The sequence below is a fragment of the Pinus tabuliformis genome, chromosome J (genome assembly GCF_031772625.1).
Source record: "Pinus tabuliformis cultivar Carrire ecotype Pingquan chromosome J, CPIR1, whole genome shotgun sequence".
NCBI lineage: Eukaryota > Viridiplantae > Streptophyta > Pinopsida > Pinales > Pinaceae > Pinus > Pinus tabuliformis.
In genome coordinates this window covers 1,211,490,951-1,211,512,369 of record NC_142295.1, presented here as the reverse complement: position 1 = coordinate 1,211,512,369, position 21,419 = coordinate 1,211,490,951, and the positions used below count along the sequence as shown (strand labels likewise).

The 21,419-nt window shown below is 39.0% G+C and overlaps 1 protein-coding gene across 2 annotated transcripts in view; it reads right to left on the bottom strand.

Moving 5' to 3' along the window:
- Positions 1-19,138: 19,138 nt before the first annotated feature.
- LOC149231495 (uncharacterized) overlaps positions 19,139-21,419 on the bottom strand; it is a 261,806-nt gene continuing 259,525 nt past the window's right edge. For both annotated transcript variants that reach the window (XM_089379200.1, XM_089379201.1), the window contains exon 4: positions 19,139-19,868. In XM_089379200.1, the coding sequence (XP_089235326.1) occupies positions 19,445-19,868 (424 nt within the window). In that variant the 3' untranslated portion in view covers positions 19,139-19,444. The remainder of the gene's footprint in view (positions 19,869-21,419) is intronic.

The following is a 21,419-nucleotide window of genomic DNA, read 5'->3' as shown; positions in this document are numbered from 1 at the left end:
CTACCTATGCTTCTAATCTGTGCTAATCCTCTGATGCTATTGCACTGCTTTTGTATCCATTTTGTGCCTTTGACACTAAACTCCACTGCGCTCTAGCTCTGACACTTCAGACTTTGGCGCTCTAGCTCTGCCACTGTTGCTCCATCATCCCTCGCACCAACTGACTCCCGTCATTCTGCTACTATCATTAAGGGCTCCCGTAGCCGTATGTGATCCAAGAGTTTGGGCACCTCAAGGATCTGGCCCTTTACTTCACTGTAGCTCCAACTACAGTTCTATATCACCCCACCACTTTTCTAGAGGTGCATGAGCACTCATGGCGTAATCATCATCGTCCTCTTTGTCAGCTTGCATTGGAGCAACCTTTGAGTCATATTTCTCTTCTTTGCCCTTCTTCTTCTGAGGGAGCTGCATGGTGAAATGACCCATTTCTCCACATTTGAAGCACTGACTTTGGATATGTCCTCCTCCTTTCGTTTTTGTTGCCCTTGTTGTCCTGTTGATGAGAGAGTCGGATCCTCCTCTTCCTCCTTCTTGATTCTAAAACCTTTGTTGTTGCTGCTTCCCGCCTTGGTCCATCGTTTGATCTCTTCCTGTCAAAGAGATGCCCACATCTCCTCCCAACTGGAAAGAGAAGCCCTACGCAAGATGCTTTGGGCAAAGGTTTCCCAGTCTTCAGTGATTGTATTCAATGCAATCCTGACCATAAATTCAGCATTTGGTGTAGCCCCTATCGAAGCTAGCTGGTCACAAATCCTTTGCAACCTGAGAAGGAAGGGATCAATTTCTTCTCCCTTCTGCATCTGAAACTGTCTCAGCTGACTCTTAAGCAACATCTTCCGCTAAACGAAAGTTCCCTCGTATAATGTGGTCAAGGCCTCCCACATTTCCCTTGCTGTGTCTTTCTCATCCATATGTGGAATCACATGATCCTAGACGACATGATCCTTGACCCTGTCCAGGATCATGCACTTTGCTTTTACCTGAACCTCCTCGTACTTTTTGAGAGGATCAGCATCAACCAGAACAACAACCGTCTTCAAGGCATAATCCTTGATGCAATGTTTACCCAAAAATGCCAGGATCCTGGCCTTCCAGATGACGAAGTTGGATGCTCCATCTAACCTGTCCTGATCCCTTAGTCCGTTAACAACCATATCTGCTCAAATGAATGTCGAAATGGTTCTCTTCTCCCTCTTTCGTTGCTACCCCAACAAAAATCGGATCTGGATTTCTTTGGCACTAGAAATGCTCTAAGGAACAAGCTCCCTCTGAATTTCGATTTCCTTCATGGAAATCCTTCTGCCAACCACTGTCGAACCATCCCTCTTTGAACTCTCTTTGCTACTGCTCAGCATTGGATCTAGATTTCTTGGCAAGAAATCTTTTGAGGAACTGATTCACTCTACTTTGCTTTTGCCCCACTAGGTACTGTTCTGCACCAACAAAATCAACACCCCACCAGCAACTCTAGATAAAATCTACGCTACACCCCTAGCTATAGCAACTGGAAAACCAAGACTCAACAGTCTCTGTGTTGGCCCAATAACTAATACGCTTCCCTCTGCAACAACAATGTCACCTAATCAGGATGACGCAGGATCTGCGTGAGCCTCCCTTGGTGACTGCATCACCCCTCCTCTGCGCTCTTGGCTTGAAACTGCGTTGTCTCTCAAGACAATTGTCTTCACGCACATATTTTTCCTCTGTCCTTTCGCTAATGGCTTCAGTTCTCCTTGATCTGCAATCCCTCTGATACCATGTGAAAATTTCAAAATCTAACAAACCAAAAATCCTACTGCAATACATTGATTTGCATTACCTACTTGTGTTCTTCATTTAACAAGTTATTTTCAGAAATACTCAGAAAATATTAATGCAAATAAACTGTAGCCTACACCACTATACAGATCAAGTACTGAAAAATAAATGAGACAACCACACAAAGGACACAATTATTTTTGGACTAAACGTTCCCGAGAAAACACAGTGTGGGAAAACCGGTGAAGTAGATATTAAGGTTTTATTATTAAGTAGATTTCTGAATACAACTAGGGTGCCAAATCTGTCTCGCCCAACAGAGAATAAACCCGGCAGAAGTACCTCTATCCGGAGAAAGATATTTTGGCGAATCCAGCAACTAGATCAACAAACCCCATAGGTGACTACGCTATCCCGCAGTGCTGTGTAGCAATGGCTAATCCTAGCTCTACGTTGGAACTGTCACCTCCTTTAGGCGTTGTGTCACCCTCCTAGTGAGCCTTCCTGCCTCAGAAGTCGATCTCCTGAACTGCTGCTTGATTTGCTTCACAGAAACCCCAACATTGCCTCTAAGTGATTGCATCAGCTAGCCTAGCCTTTGCGTCACCCTTCTAGAGCTGCGTTGTCTCTCCTTGGTGTTGTGCTGCCTCTCTGATATGTAGTCTCAGCCTTGGACTGAAGTCCCTCTGCCGAACTGCCCCTCTGCAAGATCTCCCCAATCGATTTTCCTCCTAAGAACTTCTCACCTCAGAAAATCGATTTCCTCAATCTCTTTGTGTGAGTGTTTTCCAACTGACCCCAAGCCTTCCTTTATACTTTTCCTTTTGAGAAATCAATGACCGTGATCTAATCTCTAATCAATGACTAAGATTAAATTAGACTTGATCCTCGCCACTTAGAAGCTTCTTACCCATATTTACATTAATTCACTTTAATTATTTTAATTTCCTAGGTTTTAACTTAGGCACCATTAAAAGTAATTAATTATTTGAATAACATGCACTCTGGGTGGAATTTCTCCAAACGATTTTTGTGTCTTGGAGATCTCATGTGTTCTAGCCCCTCCACAAAATTTCGGAGCTAGAGCACATCCAATGCTACCCAAAAATCAACATTGATACCTACTGAAAAGATGTTATGATAAAGAGCCATCTCGAAAGGTACGATTTGATTTAATCCTATGTTTTGATATCTCGAATAATATCTGGATGAAGTTCATACAGGGCTACTAGAACAAGATATGTAAGTACAAGTACATACAACATTCATGCGATGGATGGAAACTCCTAAAAGCAGTATGAAGAGAAAGAAGTAGCCATATAAAGAAGTTCCAGATATATACCAGGAAGGCTACTTTCCATGAAGAACGGAATGACATGCCGGAATAAGAAGTGATCGATGGTTGTTGCCCTACAAGGAAGAAGCTCAACTGGATTTCATGACAACAAGGAAAGAAGTTGATCAAGCAACTGAAGGACCCATGAAGAAGTTATTGATGAATAGAAAAGTCCTTGATGAATGGACAAGGCCCAGAAATCGTTTGGAGAAATTCCAACCAGATGAGGAGTTATTAAAATAATTAATATTTTTAATGGGTTGCTAAGTCTAAACTTAGGAAAACAAAAATATTAATGGGTATTAATAAGAATATGGGTAAGAAACTTCTAAGTGACGAGGATCAAGACTGTTTTAATCTTAACCGTTGATTAGGGACTTAATCACTTCCATTGATTCATCAACAGGAAAAGTATAAGAGGAGGCTTGAGGGTCAGTTGAAGACACACCAAGTGATCAAATAAGTTCGATTTTTCTGGGGTGTGGTTTGCTAAGAAAATCGAACTGGCAATCTAAGTTACAACAGAAGGGTAGGGATAGTTGGGGCTGGAGGATCTTCTTTGAGACCCCGAATACACAATAGAGAGAGGCAGAGATAACCTAAAGGAGGCGGCGTAGACCAGCGAGGCTGACACTAGGCCAAGAGGGCACACGCATTGTTTGACACATTTCCAGCGCAGGGGAAGAGCTGCCCTCCTACAGAAGTCTGAATTCAGTCGAGAAACAGTAGAATCGGCCGAGAAGGCTGGCGTTAGAGCTCCAGGAGGCAAAGGAGGTAGCGCAGAGCTGACTTAGTGTCTCAGAGTGCTCCATGCAGGCCTACGCAGCTACTACGAAGGGGCAACGCAGTTGTAGCCAAGGATAATCAATCCAGTTGCTGGATCAAAGGGATTTTGCCCAATGAAGTGAGGTAATCTCACTTAGGTTTCTGCTAGTATATTTTATCTCTATAATTGGATAGCCGAGAGGCTAAGTCACCTGACATGGGGATTCGAGATTCGTAGGATTCAGGGATTCGGACACGTTAACCCCCCGGAACAAGACACGTAGGATTCGTTATATATTATTTTATTAATATATATATATATATATATATATATATATATATATATATTTCTTACACAAATTCTAATTAATGATACAAATTCATTGATTTCAAACATAGATCTTCAGTGGGTGACAGGTATGCCCAAATTTAAAGTAGAACATGAAGGTGTTTGTCAGGGTTGTGCCGAAGGAAAACATACAAGGGGACCATTCCCCTCAAATGATAGCAAGACTACGATATTTTGCAATTGGTTCATTCTGATATATCTGGTATGTTGCCCCTGAATCTGGAATTTGACATTGGGCTTATAAGTAAAATTGAAGTTTGCATTACTGTAAGCTGCTCTATATTTGCAACTAATGTAACCAGGGTGCTTGGTAATTTCACGCTTGTAGCATAGCTAGTCTTGGTTGCAACCTGTATTTTTTATATTTTGCTTGCAATCCACATTCTGCATGGTAATAGGTTGTAGCTATCATATTTGTGCTCATTAAAATCTCTTTGATGCAATTACTAATCGCACTATATCTCTACTCATTTATGCAGCTGATGATCTACTGCATATGCTAATCACAAATAAGAATGTATTTTTCCTGTTCACCTATAGTTCAAATGATAAGAAGCATCGTGCATGTTTGTAGAAAATATAATTATAAGAAGCATGCTATTAAGTGGCCCTAGCCTTGTGGATTCAAGGTAAGTTATTGTAGGAAATTTGCCAATGTTCAAGGTTCAGGAGGGGTGCCTCATTGATTTTCTTGCAATTTAGGCATGGTCAAGAGTAATAGTCTCACAATTACATTCTTATGCATCCTCTGAGCTTGTTTGCCTAGTTTATGGTACTAAAATCATTAGCCTTTGCAGTACAATGCCTTGAGAGTCGAGACTTAGTAGATTTTATCTTCTAGCCTCTAGGCATATTCCTCTTCAAACTTCAAAAACCAAAAAGCACTTAATGGAAGGAGTTTGTAGTGGTCTGGACTCTGAAGTCTGAACAACCAAAAAATGTATATTCCTTCTGACCAAGCCTCTTACTAACCTTTCGTATGATTTGAGCTAATCTTGGGCTAATACCTTAAGGTGAATGAGAAAAAGAACAGTGTGTTTTTAACTCGCGGAAGTCATATTTTTGGGATTCGAATCCTAGAATCAGGATTCGACGTGTCTGTACAGGATTCGTATTGTTCTGGGATTTGAATTCTTATCGAATCGTATCCGATTCGCAAGATTCGGATTCGACAAGGAGTTTGGACGAATCTGGTTACATAGCTGAGAGGGCATCTAGTGGTGTATACAAAACTGCTTAATAATACAAACCCTCTATCTACTGCACCGGTTTTCCCACATTGGGGTCTTCCGGGGACGTTTGTCCAAAAATAACGGTGTCACTTGTGTGTTTGTCTCATATTTGTTTCAGTTTATGATCTGCATGTCAGTGTAGTTTGCAGTAGTGTTTTTCATCACTGTTTATAAATTAAATAACTTGTTGAATGTAATAACAAGTAAGAGATGATAAACCAATGATTGTAGTAGGATTCCTGATGTGTAGATTCATAAATTTTCACATGGTATCAGAGCATTGCAGATCATAGGACACTAAAGACATCAGCCGAGAGATCCAGTGAATCTGCTACAGAGAAGCAGTTGTCCCAAGTGACAATGTTGTTTTAGAGGCAAAGGAGCAGCTAAAGGAGTGACGTAGATCCAGAAAAGTGACGCAGAGGCTCACGCAGTGCCTATGTCAGCATTTCGAACCTGTAGAGGGTGACGTAGTACCCGAAAGGAGCTCACACAATCACTGTGTCAGCTCTTTGGGCCAGCGCAGAGCCTGAGGCTCAAATTAGTCAGTTTTTGACGCTAGAGGTGCAGAGCAGATTCAATCAGTGGAGCTGGTGGGGCGTTGTTGCTGTTGGAGCAAAACAGTGTCTGTGGAGACAAAGTTGACGTAGAGGGAGTCACTTCCTTGACATATTTCTAGCCAAAGAAATCTAGATCCAAGTTGCAGCAGCAAAGGAGGATTGGAGAGGTGTGATTCGACATTTGGCCAGACAATTTTTGTAAAGGAAATCAGGACTCAGAGGAGTCTAGAGGAGCTTGTTCCTTAGAGGATTTCTAGCACCGAAGAAATCCAGATCTGAGTCTTGCTGGATTAATAGAAAGAGAGGGAGAAGAGAACCAATCCTATATTTGTTGAGCAGAGATGGCAGTCAATGGACTAAGGGATCAGGACAGATTGGATGGAGCACCCAATTTTGTCATCTGGAAAGCCAGAATCCTGGTATTCCTAGACAAGAATCACATCAAGGACTATGCCTTGAAGGTAGTTGTTGTTCCGGTCGATGCTGATTCGCTGAATAAGTACGAGAAGGCCCATGCGAAGGCTAAATGCATGATTCTAGACGGGGTCAAAGATCATGTGGTCCCACACATTGCTGAGAAGGAAACAACAAGGGAGATGTGGGAGACATTGACCACCTTGTACCAGGGGACTTCCGTTCAACGGAAGATGCTATTGGAGAATCAACTGAGACAGTACCAAATGCAAAAGGGAGAAGAGATCGATCCCTTCCTCCTTAGGTTGCAAGGGATTCGAGACCAATTGACTTCCGTGGGGTCTACACCAGATCCTGAGTTCATGGTCAGGATTGCCCTGAATGCAGTCACCGAAGACTGGGAGACATTTGTCTAGAGTATCTTGGGCAGAGCTTCTCTCCCCAGTTGGGAGGAGATGTGGGCAACTCTTCGACAGGAAGAGATCAGGAGGTTGACCAAGGTAGGGAGTAGCGACAAAGGAGCCTGGGTCAAGGAGGAGGAGGAGGAGGATGCAACTCTCGCATCATTGAGACAACATGGGCAGCAGAAAAGGAAGAAAAAGGATATATCCAAGGTCAGATGCTTCAGGTGTGGTGAACTAGGACATTTTGCCACTCAGTGCCCCCGGAAGAAGGGCAAGGAAGAGGCTTCTGACTCAAAGGTTGCTCCAGCGAAAGCTGACAAGGAGGATGATGACGAAGATTGTGCCATGAGTGCGCATGCACCTCTGGAGAAGTGTTGGGGCGACATACAGCGGCAGTTGGGAGGACTACACAAGGGGCAGGATCCTGAAGGTGCCCAAACACTTGGGTCACATATGGCTACAGGAGCCCTTAATGACAGTAGCAAAATGATGGGTGTCGGTTGGAGCAAGGTGTGATGGAGCAATAATGGCAGAGCTAGAATGCCAAATCCTGAAGAAACGCAGTGGATGTTGTAGCAGTGCGAGAGACACAGAGTAGATTGCAGTAGCGCAATAGCAGCAGAGGGATAACACAGATTAGTAACAAAGGTAGCTTCAACATCACGAAGCATCCATACTGACCAACATGTCAGTTGTTGGATGAAGTTTCAGTTACTTACTTCTCAGTAACTGAGTTGCAGTGCAACAGTTAGTAGTGGCAGTGCTATGGGCAGCATGATGCAGCATTTTGAGAGGGAGTTGCAGTACAGATGTATCAGTGAAAGTGACATAGTCATGGGTAGCAGTACTGGATGCAGCAGTGCAGTGGATGAAGGGCAACAGGCCAAGCATCAGCAGCACAGAGGATCGATGCAGTGGATCAGTGTAATACTTCTATTGAGAAGTATTGCTAGAGCACATTCCTCGCTAAGAGGGAGTGTTGATTTTGGGTAGCATCAGATGTGCTCTAGCCCCGAAACTTTGTGGAGGGAATAGAACACATGAGATCTCCAAGACCCAGAAATCGTTTGGAGAAATTTCGTCCGGATAAGGAGTTATTAAAATAATTAATATTTTTAATAGGTTCCTAAGTCTAAACTTAGGAAAATAAAAATATTAATGGGTATTAATAAGAATATGGGTGAGAAATTTCTAAGTGGCAAGGATCAAGCTTGTTTTAATATTAGTCGTTGATTAGGGACTTAACACGGCTGTTGATTCATCAACAGGAAAAATATAAGAGGAGGCCTGAGGGTCAATTGGAGACACACAAAGTGATCAAATAAGTTCGATTTTTCTGGGGCGTGATTTGTTGAGAAAATCAAACTAGTGATCTGAGTTGCAGCAGAGGGGCAAGGATAGTTGTGGCTGGAGTATCTTCTCCAGGACCCTAAATACACAACAGAGAGAGGAAGAGATGAGCTAGAGGAGGTAGCACAGACTAGCGAGGTTGACGCTGGGCCAAGAGGGCCCACGCATTGCTTGACGCAGTGCTAGTGCAAGGGAAGAGCTTCCCTCTTGCAGAAGTCTGAATTCATCCAGGGAGCAGCAGGATCAACCGATAAGGCTGACGTCAGAGCTCCAGGAGGTAGAGGAGGCAACGCGGAGTTGACATAGTGTCTCAGAGTGCTCCACACAGGGCCACGCAGCTACTAAGAAGGGGCAGCGTAGTTGTAGCTGGGAATAGTGAGTCCAGTTGCCGGATTGGAGGGATTTTTCCCAGTGAAGTGACGTAATCTCACTTAGATTTCTACCAGTATATTTTATCTCTGTAACTGGATAGCCGAGAGGGCATCCAAAGGTGTATTCAATACTACTGCTTAATAATACAAACCCTCTATCTGCTGCACTGGTTTTCCACATTGCGTTTTTCTGGGGACGTTTGTCCAAAAATAACAGTGTCCCTTGTGTGTTTGTCTCATATTTGTTTCAGTTTATGATTTGTATGTCAGTGTAGTCTGCAGTAGTGTTTTTCATCACTATTTATAAATTAAATAACTTGTTGAATGTAATAACAAGTAGGAGATGATAAACCAGTGATTGCATTAGGATTTCTGACGTGTAGATTCAGAATTTTTCACACTCCCTAGCTAAGAGGGAGTTCTAACAAGTTCCTAATTACAAAGGAGCTTGGTCAAGTTTCTGGTCAGAGGAAACTTGGGCATATCGTCCTTAATTAAGAGGAACATATAGACACATTATCCTTGTCTTCATTTTGAAGAAAGGATGGATGGAGGATTGGGTAATCATTTGGCATCTGATACTCTTTGAACATGTGTAGGGCATCCATGATAAGAGTAGGCAAGAGGACCGATATTCTTTGAGGGATGGGGACCCAAGATAAGGAGAGTCCTAGAAGGTCGTACTCAGTGAACACCCGGGTGGGTATGTACCTTGAGAGACAATGATGTAGGTGTCTATCATCATTGATCTCGCCAACATTGTGCTCTGATCTATTGAGAGATAGAGTTGTTAGTCAAGGCCTTGCTATGTGACAATGTTGGTTATAATGATGCTATATAGATGGATTACTAGTCTAACTCTTTTTATGAGATCTCTTTAGTGTTGAATAGCCTTGTACCATTTAATGAATACCTCCCTAGTTAAGAGGGAGTGTTGAAGGAAATGTAACTAGGTTCGGTTTTCATTATGACTTGTAATTATAATATTATGAAGAAAAATTGTTATTCCTTGCATCATGGGTTTCATGAGCAAGATGTGTTTACCATATGTCAAAGACTTCTTCTTCATGTCTTTAGGATTTTATGTTACATCATAAGAATTATGAAAGTCATGAGGTCAAATGCTAACACTCCAAGACAAGTGTCACTATCCTCATGCAAATCCACTCTACGAAAATGAAGTAATCTCCTTGATGATATGTCGGCCTAGATACAAGGCACTCCTATCAGCTCAAAGATCCATCGTTGACTCATTATATATATATATATATACAAGGAGTAACATGGAGTCAAACAAGTTATGTCTTCGAATTAGTTCAAATCACAATCAACGAAGAAAAGGAACGCATACACAGTGAGCAGAGTAATATCTTGGAAGTCTGCAATATACATACAGTGTCTCGAGACCCCTGGAAGTCTGTGATATATCTCAGAGATCTCTCTAAAATATATACGTTGTGACAACTCTTGGAAGGTATCAAAGGACTATACATATATACAGTGACTGCTCTTGGTGGTGGCCTGTGTGTATATGTATAGGAACAACTCTCAGTGGTGGCCCGTATTGTGACTACAACTCTCGGTGGTGGCACATCTAATCAGTATCATGACCAACGAAGGGTATGCAAGTTTGTCTCAAGATATCAACATAAACAAAGGATTGTGGTAGTCGAGAAAAGGAGGAATCAAAGACAGTGACTGGACAACAAGGACATAAGGAGGAGTACAAGGAATTGTGGACTAAACAAAGCAGAGGATAGTGACAAACATCTTGGAGGTAACATGGTGTCTATTTTTATCAAGGGTCTTGGTATTCTTCATCTAAACATCTATAAGAAGAGATTCAAGGGTTTACTCGCAAGAGGAGAGGTTTTCACTAGCTTGGAGCCAACATCTTGTGTACTTGTACTATTGTTGATCTTCTATTTTTTATAACTGTTTGATAAGTGAACAACACACTATAACATAACAAATTGAATTTGAAGAAGACTACACAACCTGTTATCAATAAGTCTGTGAAGAATCACTAATCCATGTATTGCCCTAGATTCTTCAACAACTACTTCTTGGGGAAATTCACATACTTCCTTGCCACATAAATTTTATAACCTCTTCAAAGGAAATTTGATGCATTGTACTCATTACGGTTAACATAATTGAGATTTAAAGATTGGCAATGTTGTGAGAATTTATTTTATCAGGACCACTCTCCTTATGTGATTCAACCATTCAAATCCCCATTATTGCAACCTCAACTTCATTTTTCCGATGATATTTTATCTTGATTATGTTGTCGGGTTGCTTAAGGATATATACAGGCCTAAGTATTTGAATGAAGTTCACTTTTCTTGACCTAGAAATTGAAAAATTCTAGATATAGTGTGTAATAGATGAAGTCTTACATTCCACTAAAAAGGTTGAATTTTGAGGTTATTTACCATTTCTCCAGGAGTGATAATGAAAATATTCAAAACTTGATTAAAATTCTCAACAATAATGTTGGATGCTCCCCCTCAAAGGAGATTATCATTACCAAATTGGAAGTGGTCTAGACTTTCTACTCTTCCTGCAATTTTCTTGGAAGGTTTCCGAAAATCATCTTAGCCTCAATTTATGCTTAGCGACTTTTCCAAGATGATATACCATAAAATGGAAAGAGGCAAGCCTTGCCTCAAAATCTAACATCCCCTAAAGAAATAACTTGGCCTCCCATTTACCAAAGAGGCAATACATGGAGTGTTGACGCAAGTCGAAACCAATCTATTAAAAGGACATAATCTGGATTCAAACAAAACACCAAATAGAAAGGAATGTCAAACTCTATCAAATGCATTGGCCATGTCTATCTTGAAAATCATTCCCTTGTATTTATTCCCCTTGCTTGAATGAATAGCTTCATGCACCATAATGATGTTGTCGATTATTTATCGCTTTTGGCATAAAACCACCTTGATTCTCAGAGATGATTTTGGATAGTCTTTCTCAACATGTTAGGCAATATTTTGATCAAAATCTTCTAGGATGAGTTGCATAGAGAGGTTAGGTGAAACCTACAAAAAGAGGAGATAGGTTCACTTCTTTCAAAATGAGTTTCTATTCCTCCCAAATTTGTTTGATTTTTTAACAAACTGAAGCATTCTCTTTAAGTTCATTTTGATGAGACTCCAACAAAATTAGTAAAAATGGATTGAAAATTTGTCAAGGCTTGGTGCCCTTTTAAGTTCCAAACACCAAATAGCCTTAAAATCTTGGATTCTTCTATTGGATTCATCAATGTTGCAATCTCCTCAAAACATTATTATCTCTAGGATATTCTCCATCATTAGGCAACAATAACTACTACACATCTCCTTTTTCATATTACAGGTCTTCAAGATAATTCTTGGTTTTCTTTTTAGTGCCAAGAAATTAATTGTTTTAGTGCATTCCTCAAGGGTTATTAACATTATTTTTTATGGTTCTTTCTTTAGCTTGTCTATGAAAGAAGATAGTGTTTGAATTTAACCACAAGTTAAGCAATTTGAGCCACCACAATTCCTCTTCCATCATAAGTATCCTATGAAGTTTTTGAAAGATAATATTTTCTATTTCCTAAAGTTCAATCGCTACTTCTTCTTGCTCCATTTGCTCATAAATATTGGCCCACTGTGCTTGAAGATGAAATTTTTTGACTAGTAGGGAAACATACGAATGCTTGGGCCAATCTTTCAAAGCGATTTTGATTACCTATAACTTCTACCCCTATATAAAAATTGGTGATCTTGTAACCCAAATTTTCGATGGCACTGATATTTTGTCTAGTATTTTGGGATCATGAAGTCATAGAGAGTTGGATTGATATGGTAATGGATCAAGTTTGGATTTTCCTATATATTCAAAGTGATGGACTTATGATTTGATGCCATTGAAGGGACGTTTTTGGATGTGAAGATGTCTTGTGGTAAAAACCATTGTGCAACAAAAATCTAACCTCTTTACAATGTGACCAACGAGCTTCTTGTTGGTCCAGGTGTATTTTCCTTTTAACAAATTTTATATCCATTACATCCAATTCTATAAGAATACCTTCCAATTTTCCCTAAAGGGATCCTTGATTATACTTCATCCACTTTTCTCCTTATTGTTGAAGATGACATTAAAATCTCTTACGATGACATTGTTGTGAGAGTGTTGTGTGTCTTTTATAGTCAAGAGAGAAGGTCAACAATCTTCCTTTTCTTTTATGCAACTAGCATATCTACACTGAAGATAGTGATGCACTTTCTTGATTATTATTGAGTAAAGGTTGTTAGTATCAAATGTTGAGTCTAGAATGTATGGTCCAAGATCAAAAGAATTATTCTATAAGCACCCCTCAAGCTACATGGTGTACCTTCACATTTGTTCCATCACCACCACATGATTTGAAGGCTTTAGAAGCCTTCAACGTAGTCTCTCGAAAAAGGAGGATGGTAGGTTTTCTTAATCGAATTAGATCTCTCAATGCTTCTTTGAAATAACTACCTAGTCATTTATAGTTCTAGAAGACTATATTCATTATTTAACTAATGCATTTTGGTTTCTCTTTGTGATGAAGCATTTAATTAAAATATAGAGTTCATTTGCTTAAGTGCATACCTCTAGTGCCAAAGAAAGAGGGGCATTATGGAATATGAGATCTCTATACTCTTTGGATTCAAACAAAAATTCATAAAAAACTCCTTTCACAGAAATAAGGGATGAGTTTTCCTTTGATCAAGACCTGCATATCCTCACCTACGTTGCCATAGATTTGGGCAATGGCTAAATGCTTGTAAATTGTCAAATCAGGTCACATTCTGTTAGGGCCAAGGTCATTTACCAAGATGAAGAAATTAGATGAGAGATCATAAAAAAAAATTCCTGAACATTTCAGTAATTTTGATGGTTGCAATTTTGAGGCCTATTATTGGAGTATTTTTATCCTTTTTGAAAAACCAACCAACCAACCAACAACCTTATTGATTAGTACATGAGATGTTGCCATAAACCCTCCACATATTGCTTCCATTAGATTTTTATCTCGCATTCCTTCTAGAAGGAACGTGTGTCATCCATTGGTAGGTACTTTAACCATTTTCTAATCAAGTGTTTTTAGTTAATGTTTTGGGGCATACTAATAAGATTCACGAGGTGATATGGATGATTGACCGATATTGACTGCATTCTTGTTCCCTCACTTTACTCGGGAGGTTAGTCTTTGACTCTAGTCTAGTGGGACCCCCTCTGAGACCTTAGGGTTATAGGAAGGACACTATTTGAGAGGCTCTGATTGAAGCATTGTGCCCATGATATTCTATACATTTTTCATCATTTCCTCTATTCCATATCCATTCTTCGGGATTGTGGTCATTGGACATTGGGAATGGCACCCTCTTATCCTCATCCTTGAACCTAGGCTAGGAGGTTGATGCAACTAAAATAAAGAAGAAAAGAAATCAACAATGAAAGAAAAAGATAAAATGCAAAAGATGTTTGGGACAAAATTAGTACACGGACAAAATCCTAGCATGAGCTTTACCCCTCATTAGTTGTCACTCAGTTCTTAGAGCACTTGATGCTCCATCCATAAAGAGGAACCCTTGTATTGTCCAAACACTAATGAAAGATAAATTGCCTCATGATTAAGGAGTAATAAATGCTAAATCTCTCAAATGCAAGCTTGGGCTCTTGAGATATGCCGCCATATGAAAACGCTATCAAAAATAAGTAAAAGGCACACCAAAGTGGTGGAACAAGAAAGCCAAGGAAAGGGGCAACTCATTCCTCCATGATTTCTCTATCCTTACATCTAAACACTCAAGATGTTGGACCACCAATATCTGGTCACTTGACTATGGCACCCTTGCCCTGAAGTCATGTCCACTCCATTGCCACCATCTACACATGAACTTATGGGTTGATGGGTTAACTCAGGATGTATCACTTCCCCTTGGGGGCTAGAAACACCTAATAGGGTTATCCATTTAACCATCCCTAACACAAGAGAGGGGGCACTTATACGTGACTTAGTCTAGTTAGATATTTGAAGGTGATCCTTGTATAGGTATTAATGTTGCCCCTAACATTAAGTATTGTCCACTATGATGCATCCATGGTTTTTGTTTCCCAATGATTCTTGATTTACATTTGATCTTGGTGACGTTTTTTCAAGTGGTTCACATCATAGAAACAAAGGCTTCTTGAGGTGACTACCCCACCTCCTCAGCAGAGTAGCAAAGGCCCTACTATCCAATGCAAAGAGAGAGAGAGATTAACTTTGATGATATAGCATTGCCTACCCATGACTTCACATTATGCTTGACACCCCGAGGGACCCCTAAATGTTGAAACATTGAGCCCCTAATGTTTAATCTTAGAGATAATGGTGATGTGCCCCGTGGACCTAGGATGGCCCTAAGCTGGTCTTAACACTGTTTGGTGGGTATCACTTGTTCCGAAGCCTAGATGATGTTAGTCATCCTTGAGATGAAAAGGGAGGGTTTATACATCACCACAGAGCCCCAACGCTTGAGATATTCAGTGTCATGTCACTCCTCATCCTCCACTAGGGGTGACAAAAGGCACCTTGGATATGATGTATTGGCATGGAGTGACTTTGGATGGCTTGGACATGATCCTTGAGACACATCTTGGAGTATGGAGCACTCATTAGCCCTAATCTCACCGTTTGGTGGCTTATTGTGCTCCTTTGGAGGGTGATATCATACCTTTGAAACATGTATTCCCAACCATGTGGGCTTTGTGGCATATTTGTTATGTTTTTAACCTATGAGGTTGGCTTGTAACCTATTTTTTGTGGAACACTCAAAAGTAGACTTGTCAATAGGGTTTCTTAGTTATTTTATTTGTAAAGTGAGTGGGAGAAGGCTCATATAAGAAGAGCTTCCCCCCTCACTTCTCTTATCATCATCACAAACATGGAATTTGGCCTCTCCACAAAGAGTGTGAACTAGTATCCTTTTTACTACCTTGACATGATGTGATCTTTTTGAATTGACTTGCAATTGGATGACACTTTTGCTTGGAGACATTATGGGATTGAAAGAAGTGTTATTGTGGAATATTTTGTAAGTTTATTGTTGATCATTGATATTTTGCATGCTTTCATGTTTAAAGTAGGGTTTCTCTTGTTTCATGACTAAATGCTTATTATTGTTGAAACTTTGATTCATAATTGCATGTAAAATTGTCTTTACAAAGCCTATAAGGAAACTCTTTATGTGAAGATCTTCTACTTAATTTCTCTCCTTACAAGGATAATAATTAGGGTTTTGGAAGTGGATGCCCTAGAGAACCCCCCCCTCTTACTCCATCATTGTCCTCGGTATTTTGTTCCATTAGGGCTCCATCAATCCTTATAAGAGAACGCGTTAGTCTAGAAGTGTGTTGATCACCTTAAAACTACATAAAACCCCTTATAAATTTCTCTCTCCTAGATGGCTAGGGGAACCGCTAAGGTTTAAGAGCATATTTGTGTGTAAAATTTGTTATCTTAATGTTCAAAGTTGGCTTTAAATTGTAGGTTAATCTCTATATATCACACATAAGCAAAATCTAGCATTGTAGGTTTCCTTGCATGCCCTAGAAGGGCTTATGCAACCTATATTATTGTTGTTTATGCACGTCTAACAACCTTAAACCTATTTGCTTGAGTTCAACCCTAGTCTCTATTGGAAACCCTTGCTCCTTCATTGTTGAAGATCATTTATAGGGTTTTTCTTAGGCTGCTATATGCCATTGTATATTCAAATATTGAAGATTACTCAAACCCTAATTTATAGCAAACATGTTATAGGTCTAACTCTAGAGTGCTTGAATCCTAGCTTTGAAAATCTTGGCTATCTTTGGCCTTGCCAAGCCCTCAATGCATCCTTAGACCTTGAAAAATTATTCACTTGAGCCCTAGTATTCGAATACCTTATGTGAAAGGACAATAACTCAAGTGTTAGCTAGTGGGTTTAACCCCCCCTCCACTCAGGTTCTATTCTCCAAAGACATGTTAGCCTATGTGGTAAAATTTTGAAGAAGTTGAAAATCGTGAAATTCCTATATGCCCGAAAAGGCGGGAAATTTGAATATTGATATTGAGGTGAATAGTGGAAGTTGTGGGTCTTGCCCAAAATAGTCCTCTGAAGTTACCAATTCACCAATTACCATAAAAAAAAGTATTAGAATACCTTATAGGTGATTTGGGGAAAGCTCCCTTGTCGTTGAATCCCACTAAAGTGCTGGAGGAAGGTTGTGGAGGTGACAGTGGCAACTCTTCCTCATTGTTGCCATAAGGTTTGGCCCCTTGCCTGATGAGGCGTCTCATCGGTCTTGCTAGATTTTGCGGCAACAAGGCCTTCCAAAGTAGTGAAAATGGCATGGAACGCAATCACTTTAGTGTCTAAAGGGGGGAGGAAGGCCCCTCCACAATATACATCCATAGTTAAAGCTCCTCAATTGCTATTGTAAGTGGCTAAGAGAAGAATTTGTGAATTTTCCCTTTTTCCTCATTTTGACTTCCTCTCATTGTGGCTCTCATACCATATTATGAAAGAACACACAAAGAAACCAAGAGCACAAAGATAACAAAGGAAACAAAACGATTATTTGATATAAAATAAAGAGAGCAACCCTCTCTTTATAACAATGAGATGACACAAACCATAAGTGTATAAACCTTCAAATGACTTTCGTGTGCTTTAGGTTATTAATACAACACTACGACATAAAGTAACAAAACAATAAGTCTATAGTCTACATAACCTTTATATTCTAACAGCAATGGCACTTTTATAGCCATTCATTTGGCTCGCTATCATTTAGATCTTAAGCTAGTTACCATGAGGATGTTCATGCATGGGTGCATGCTTTCATTTTTGTTCTCAACTACTAAACACTAGTGTATTCACACGTAGTAATGAAAAGTAATAAATAAATGTAAATTTTAGAACAAAAAAATGCAAGATGATTAGTATTTATAAAAGGCTCAACAATAAGTAGGGTTGTGTGGATTATAGAAAGAATGAGATTCAAGAATTTGTTGAACAAGAAGAAAATTATTGTCTTGAAGAATAAAGTTGTTTAGAACCTCATTTTTAAAGAAGCAAAGAAGGCCAACAAATGTGAAATAATTGGTCTTCTGCTCTTAGCATGTATTTCTTTTATCGTGTTCTACTAAAAAACAAACACATCTTAAGTTTGGTGTTATTTATGTTTAATTTTATACCCAAAAAGCTTGAAACATACCTCAAATTCAACTAGCTTTCTAATTGTCGCAAGTGTTTAGGCTTTATTGTAGCTATGGTTTATTCCTCACAATATGCTACCTCATAGGGATGCATCAAACCCAACCATCACGAAGCACTGGAGGAAGTAGTAATTTGATGAAGTACTAGCTCTAAAAGTACTTGTGTTTCTTTTGTTTTGTCCCAACATTCACTGGCCCAATGACCACTCATTCCATAGTGAAAACAATTTCTAGTCTCCCTATTTAGATATTAGCCATGATGTTGTTCTTCTCTAGAACTTTAATTTCTATCATACCTTGCATGTCCTTTATCCACCTTCAACTAAAATGGCCCCAAGCTCATCAATGAACAATGTCTTTTTATCTTTGGAAATATTGATTGTAGTCTTGCAATGTCAAAAGTCATCAAGTAAGCTCCTCAAAATTACCTCAATAAAATCCTTACTTGAGTGTGTAGCTAAGAGCACTTAATTGTCCTCTCAATTCCTTCATCATGCTCAAATTCTTGGACATTGAATCATGAGGCCTCATTTTCGTGGTATAGTTTGCTTTTTGTGTTTATTAATCTGGTAGAGAGTACAACCCAAATAATGTTTTCAACTTATCCATTGCACATATGCTAGATCCAGTACTCTAAGATGAACATGGATATGATCTGCAATATTCAATCCAAGAAGCTTTCATGCATGGATATTCCTTTTATTATATGTTTCCACGACTGCTTTATCACGAAGAAGTGGAGTGATTACTTTACTCACAAGATCATAACCATTATCATCAGCCTAGGTATATTTAAATCTATCTTTCTCCAAGCAACATTATTTGATTTGCCAACTAGTTTCTCATGTTGTTCCACAATTGTGGCGCTTGCCAATTTGTGGAAATGGGAGAGAGATAAATCAATACACAAGTTCATCCCACTTCAACCTAGGGTGTGAAATCTCCACCACAAAAATTGACCTTATGGTCAATTACAATCCACTTAGTTTCACTCTTTTACAAAGTCTCTCCCTTCCCTTTGTAAAAGTTACAACACTCAAGTACGGAAATGAGAGATACATAATAAAATTACACCAGCCCTGATACCATGAAAACTGGAGGAAGCAATAATCTGTTACAACAGAATCAACATAAACAGACATGGCAGAGGAGCACAACCAACTCGCACAAAACTCATCTAAGAATGACTTGAGTCACCAAGATGAAAATGGCATCACCTGTGAGAATCTCTCAGTCAGTATGCATGTACGGAGCCATGACAAAACATGGGCATCAAATAAGTGTAAGATTGTATTTAATTCTTGACAATCACCAATTAAAATATGCATCTAACATAAATAGCTTACAAAGTTTTTTCAATATCTTAAAATACCAAGCAATATATTTTCGGTAATTTTTCAGTTTAGAGTTCTCTGCAAAATGTTCTTTATTTTAATTTAATTCATCAGACACTGATTAGCCCCTGATTACATTTTTAGGAAATACTGACCTGAGGTATCCTAACATGTGCTTATATTTATAAGACACTTCCAAATATTGTGCCCCTAGTTACATACATAAGAGATACTAATGTATCCTCACATGTCATGGTATTTATAGGACAGTTCCAAGTTCCAACTATCCTGCGTACTGTCAACTCAAGTATTTCAACTTTGCTTTCCTACTGCATTCAATACTTCTAGGGGGTCATTGTGAGAATGACTGAAACCCCTTTGACGCTCCTCTTTAACCGTTTCCTGAGACCGGAAAGCTATAACCCATGCTCTTCTCCAACTGGAATTGCTGTAGTTACCACCCGATCCATGCAGGATCCGCTCATGATGCACAGTGACATCCCCACGGCTTAATTCTGCAGGTTTGGGCATGTCTTTTTCTGAAAGGTTGGATGAAAGTGTATGAGACTTGTCACGATTTCCATGGAGAGAACCATGGTCTCGCAAATCTGGTTCCAGATGTGAGCCCGGAACAAAATGAAGACACCCATTTTCAATTGTGGAGTTGTCAATGGCAAGCCAAAAGGATGCAGTCCTCGTGTCCTTTGTCACTGGCCAGTAAGCCAAATCCTGATGCCTGTTGATAAAAAAATGAAACATTGATTTTAGTATATGATGGAGAGATTGTTAATATAAATTTTGATCCATTGAACGATAATAAAGCACCAAATGACTAAATAGAAATCCATTCTATGTAAAACTGGATGCATGAGACTTCATTCTGGTAAGGTAAACTTATAGAATAGGTCACAATGAATGCTTAATAAGGTTGCAAGAAATAGAATCTTAACTTTTATAAGTTTGGATTTCTCAGCACCAAGCAAGCCTATATAGCTCACTAGGTGCCCTGATCTTTAGGTCGGTTCAAAATGATGATTTCAAGTATCTGAGGATCAATAAGCTATACTGAGAGATTGACGGTAGAAAGGAAAAGAAAATGAAGACAAATCACTGCAAGAAAGTGAGTTTCTTATGGAAAGTGAAAATTTCAGATCAATTTGGCAAACCATTATTAATTCTATATAATTCATGTCATTCAATTTCAGACCAAACACGTTCACCAGATTGACGAATTAAAATTTTCAAGAGGACTGAGCCTAAGGCCTGATTTTATAATGGGGCAGAACCTATTGATTAGTTACTTGTTTGCATGTTTACATTCCACTGGGAAGTAATAAAACCATAAGAAATTGTTATGGGGCCTGCATCAAATTGAAAAGCTTGAAATCCATGTGAACAATGCAGGTTCAAATCGTTATTGATATTATATTAATTTTTTTAATTAACACAGATTTACAGAATTCCAAACTGTGATTAGAATACTGAATGCACAAAAAAACTAGTAATTAAAATATTAAAGAAAAATGAGCTCACTCAAATTTCAACGTAAAATGGCTCAAAACTTAACAGACCATGTATGAATTAGAAGAACTTCTTTGAAGTTTTGAACTAGGTTAACCTTCTATTCGAATATCTCTATTAGAAACAAACTAGATAAAGGAAAACCACTCTTTACCACCTACGTGGTCTAAAGCCCACATGGGTTTTCCACTGCCTTCATCAGGAATAAATGGACATTTTTGACAGGAACTAACATTTTTTTTTTTTGAAAATACATCCTATATTAACAAGAGAATATTTAAAGAAAAAAATAACTTGAAATAAAAGCAAAAGGGTATATAGAGTGGTCTTATATCCTCCTCCTTGGAGCTACTAAAGCCATAATCTTACTCACCTGGTTTGAGTTTGTGTTGAAGTTTGGTGACCATGAGGTTCAGCCAAAATCTGACAGTGGAAAACTGTGCTAAAATTTGACATTAACTTCAAAAAAATATAGAATTCATATATATATATATATGCCCTCATTAAGAATATATGCTAAACATGAAAATTGCATGCCAACATTAAACATATATTTTGAAAACACCATATCTTGTTAAAAGCTTAGGGGTTTAGGTATAGATTTTATGAATTAGAGTTTTTGCTTTCTTTTTTCCTTTGAATAAATTTGCCTTGAAGTTCAGCTTCAAGACTGAATATGGCTTGAAGTTCGGCTCGAAATTTGTCTTCAAGTTCTAATTATGGTGAAGTTCAGCAAATTTTGATTTTCAAACTTGAAGTTCATCAA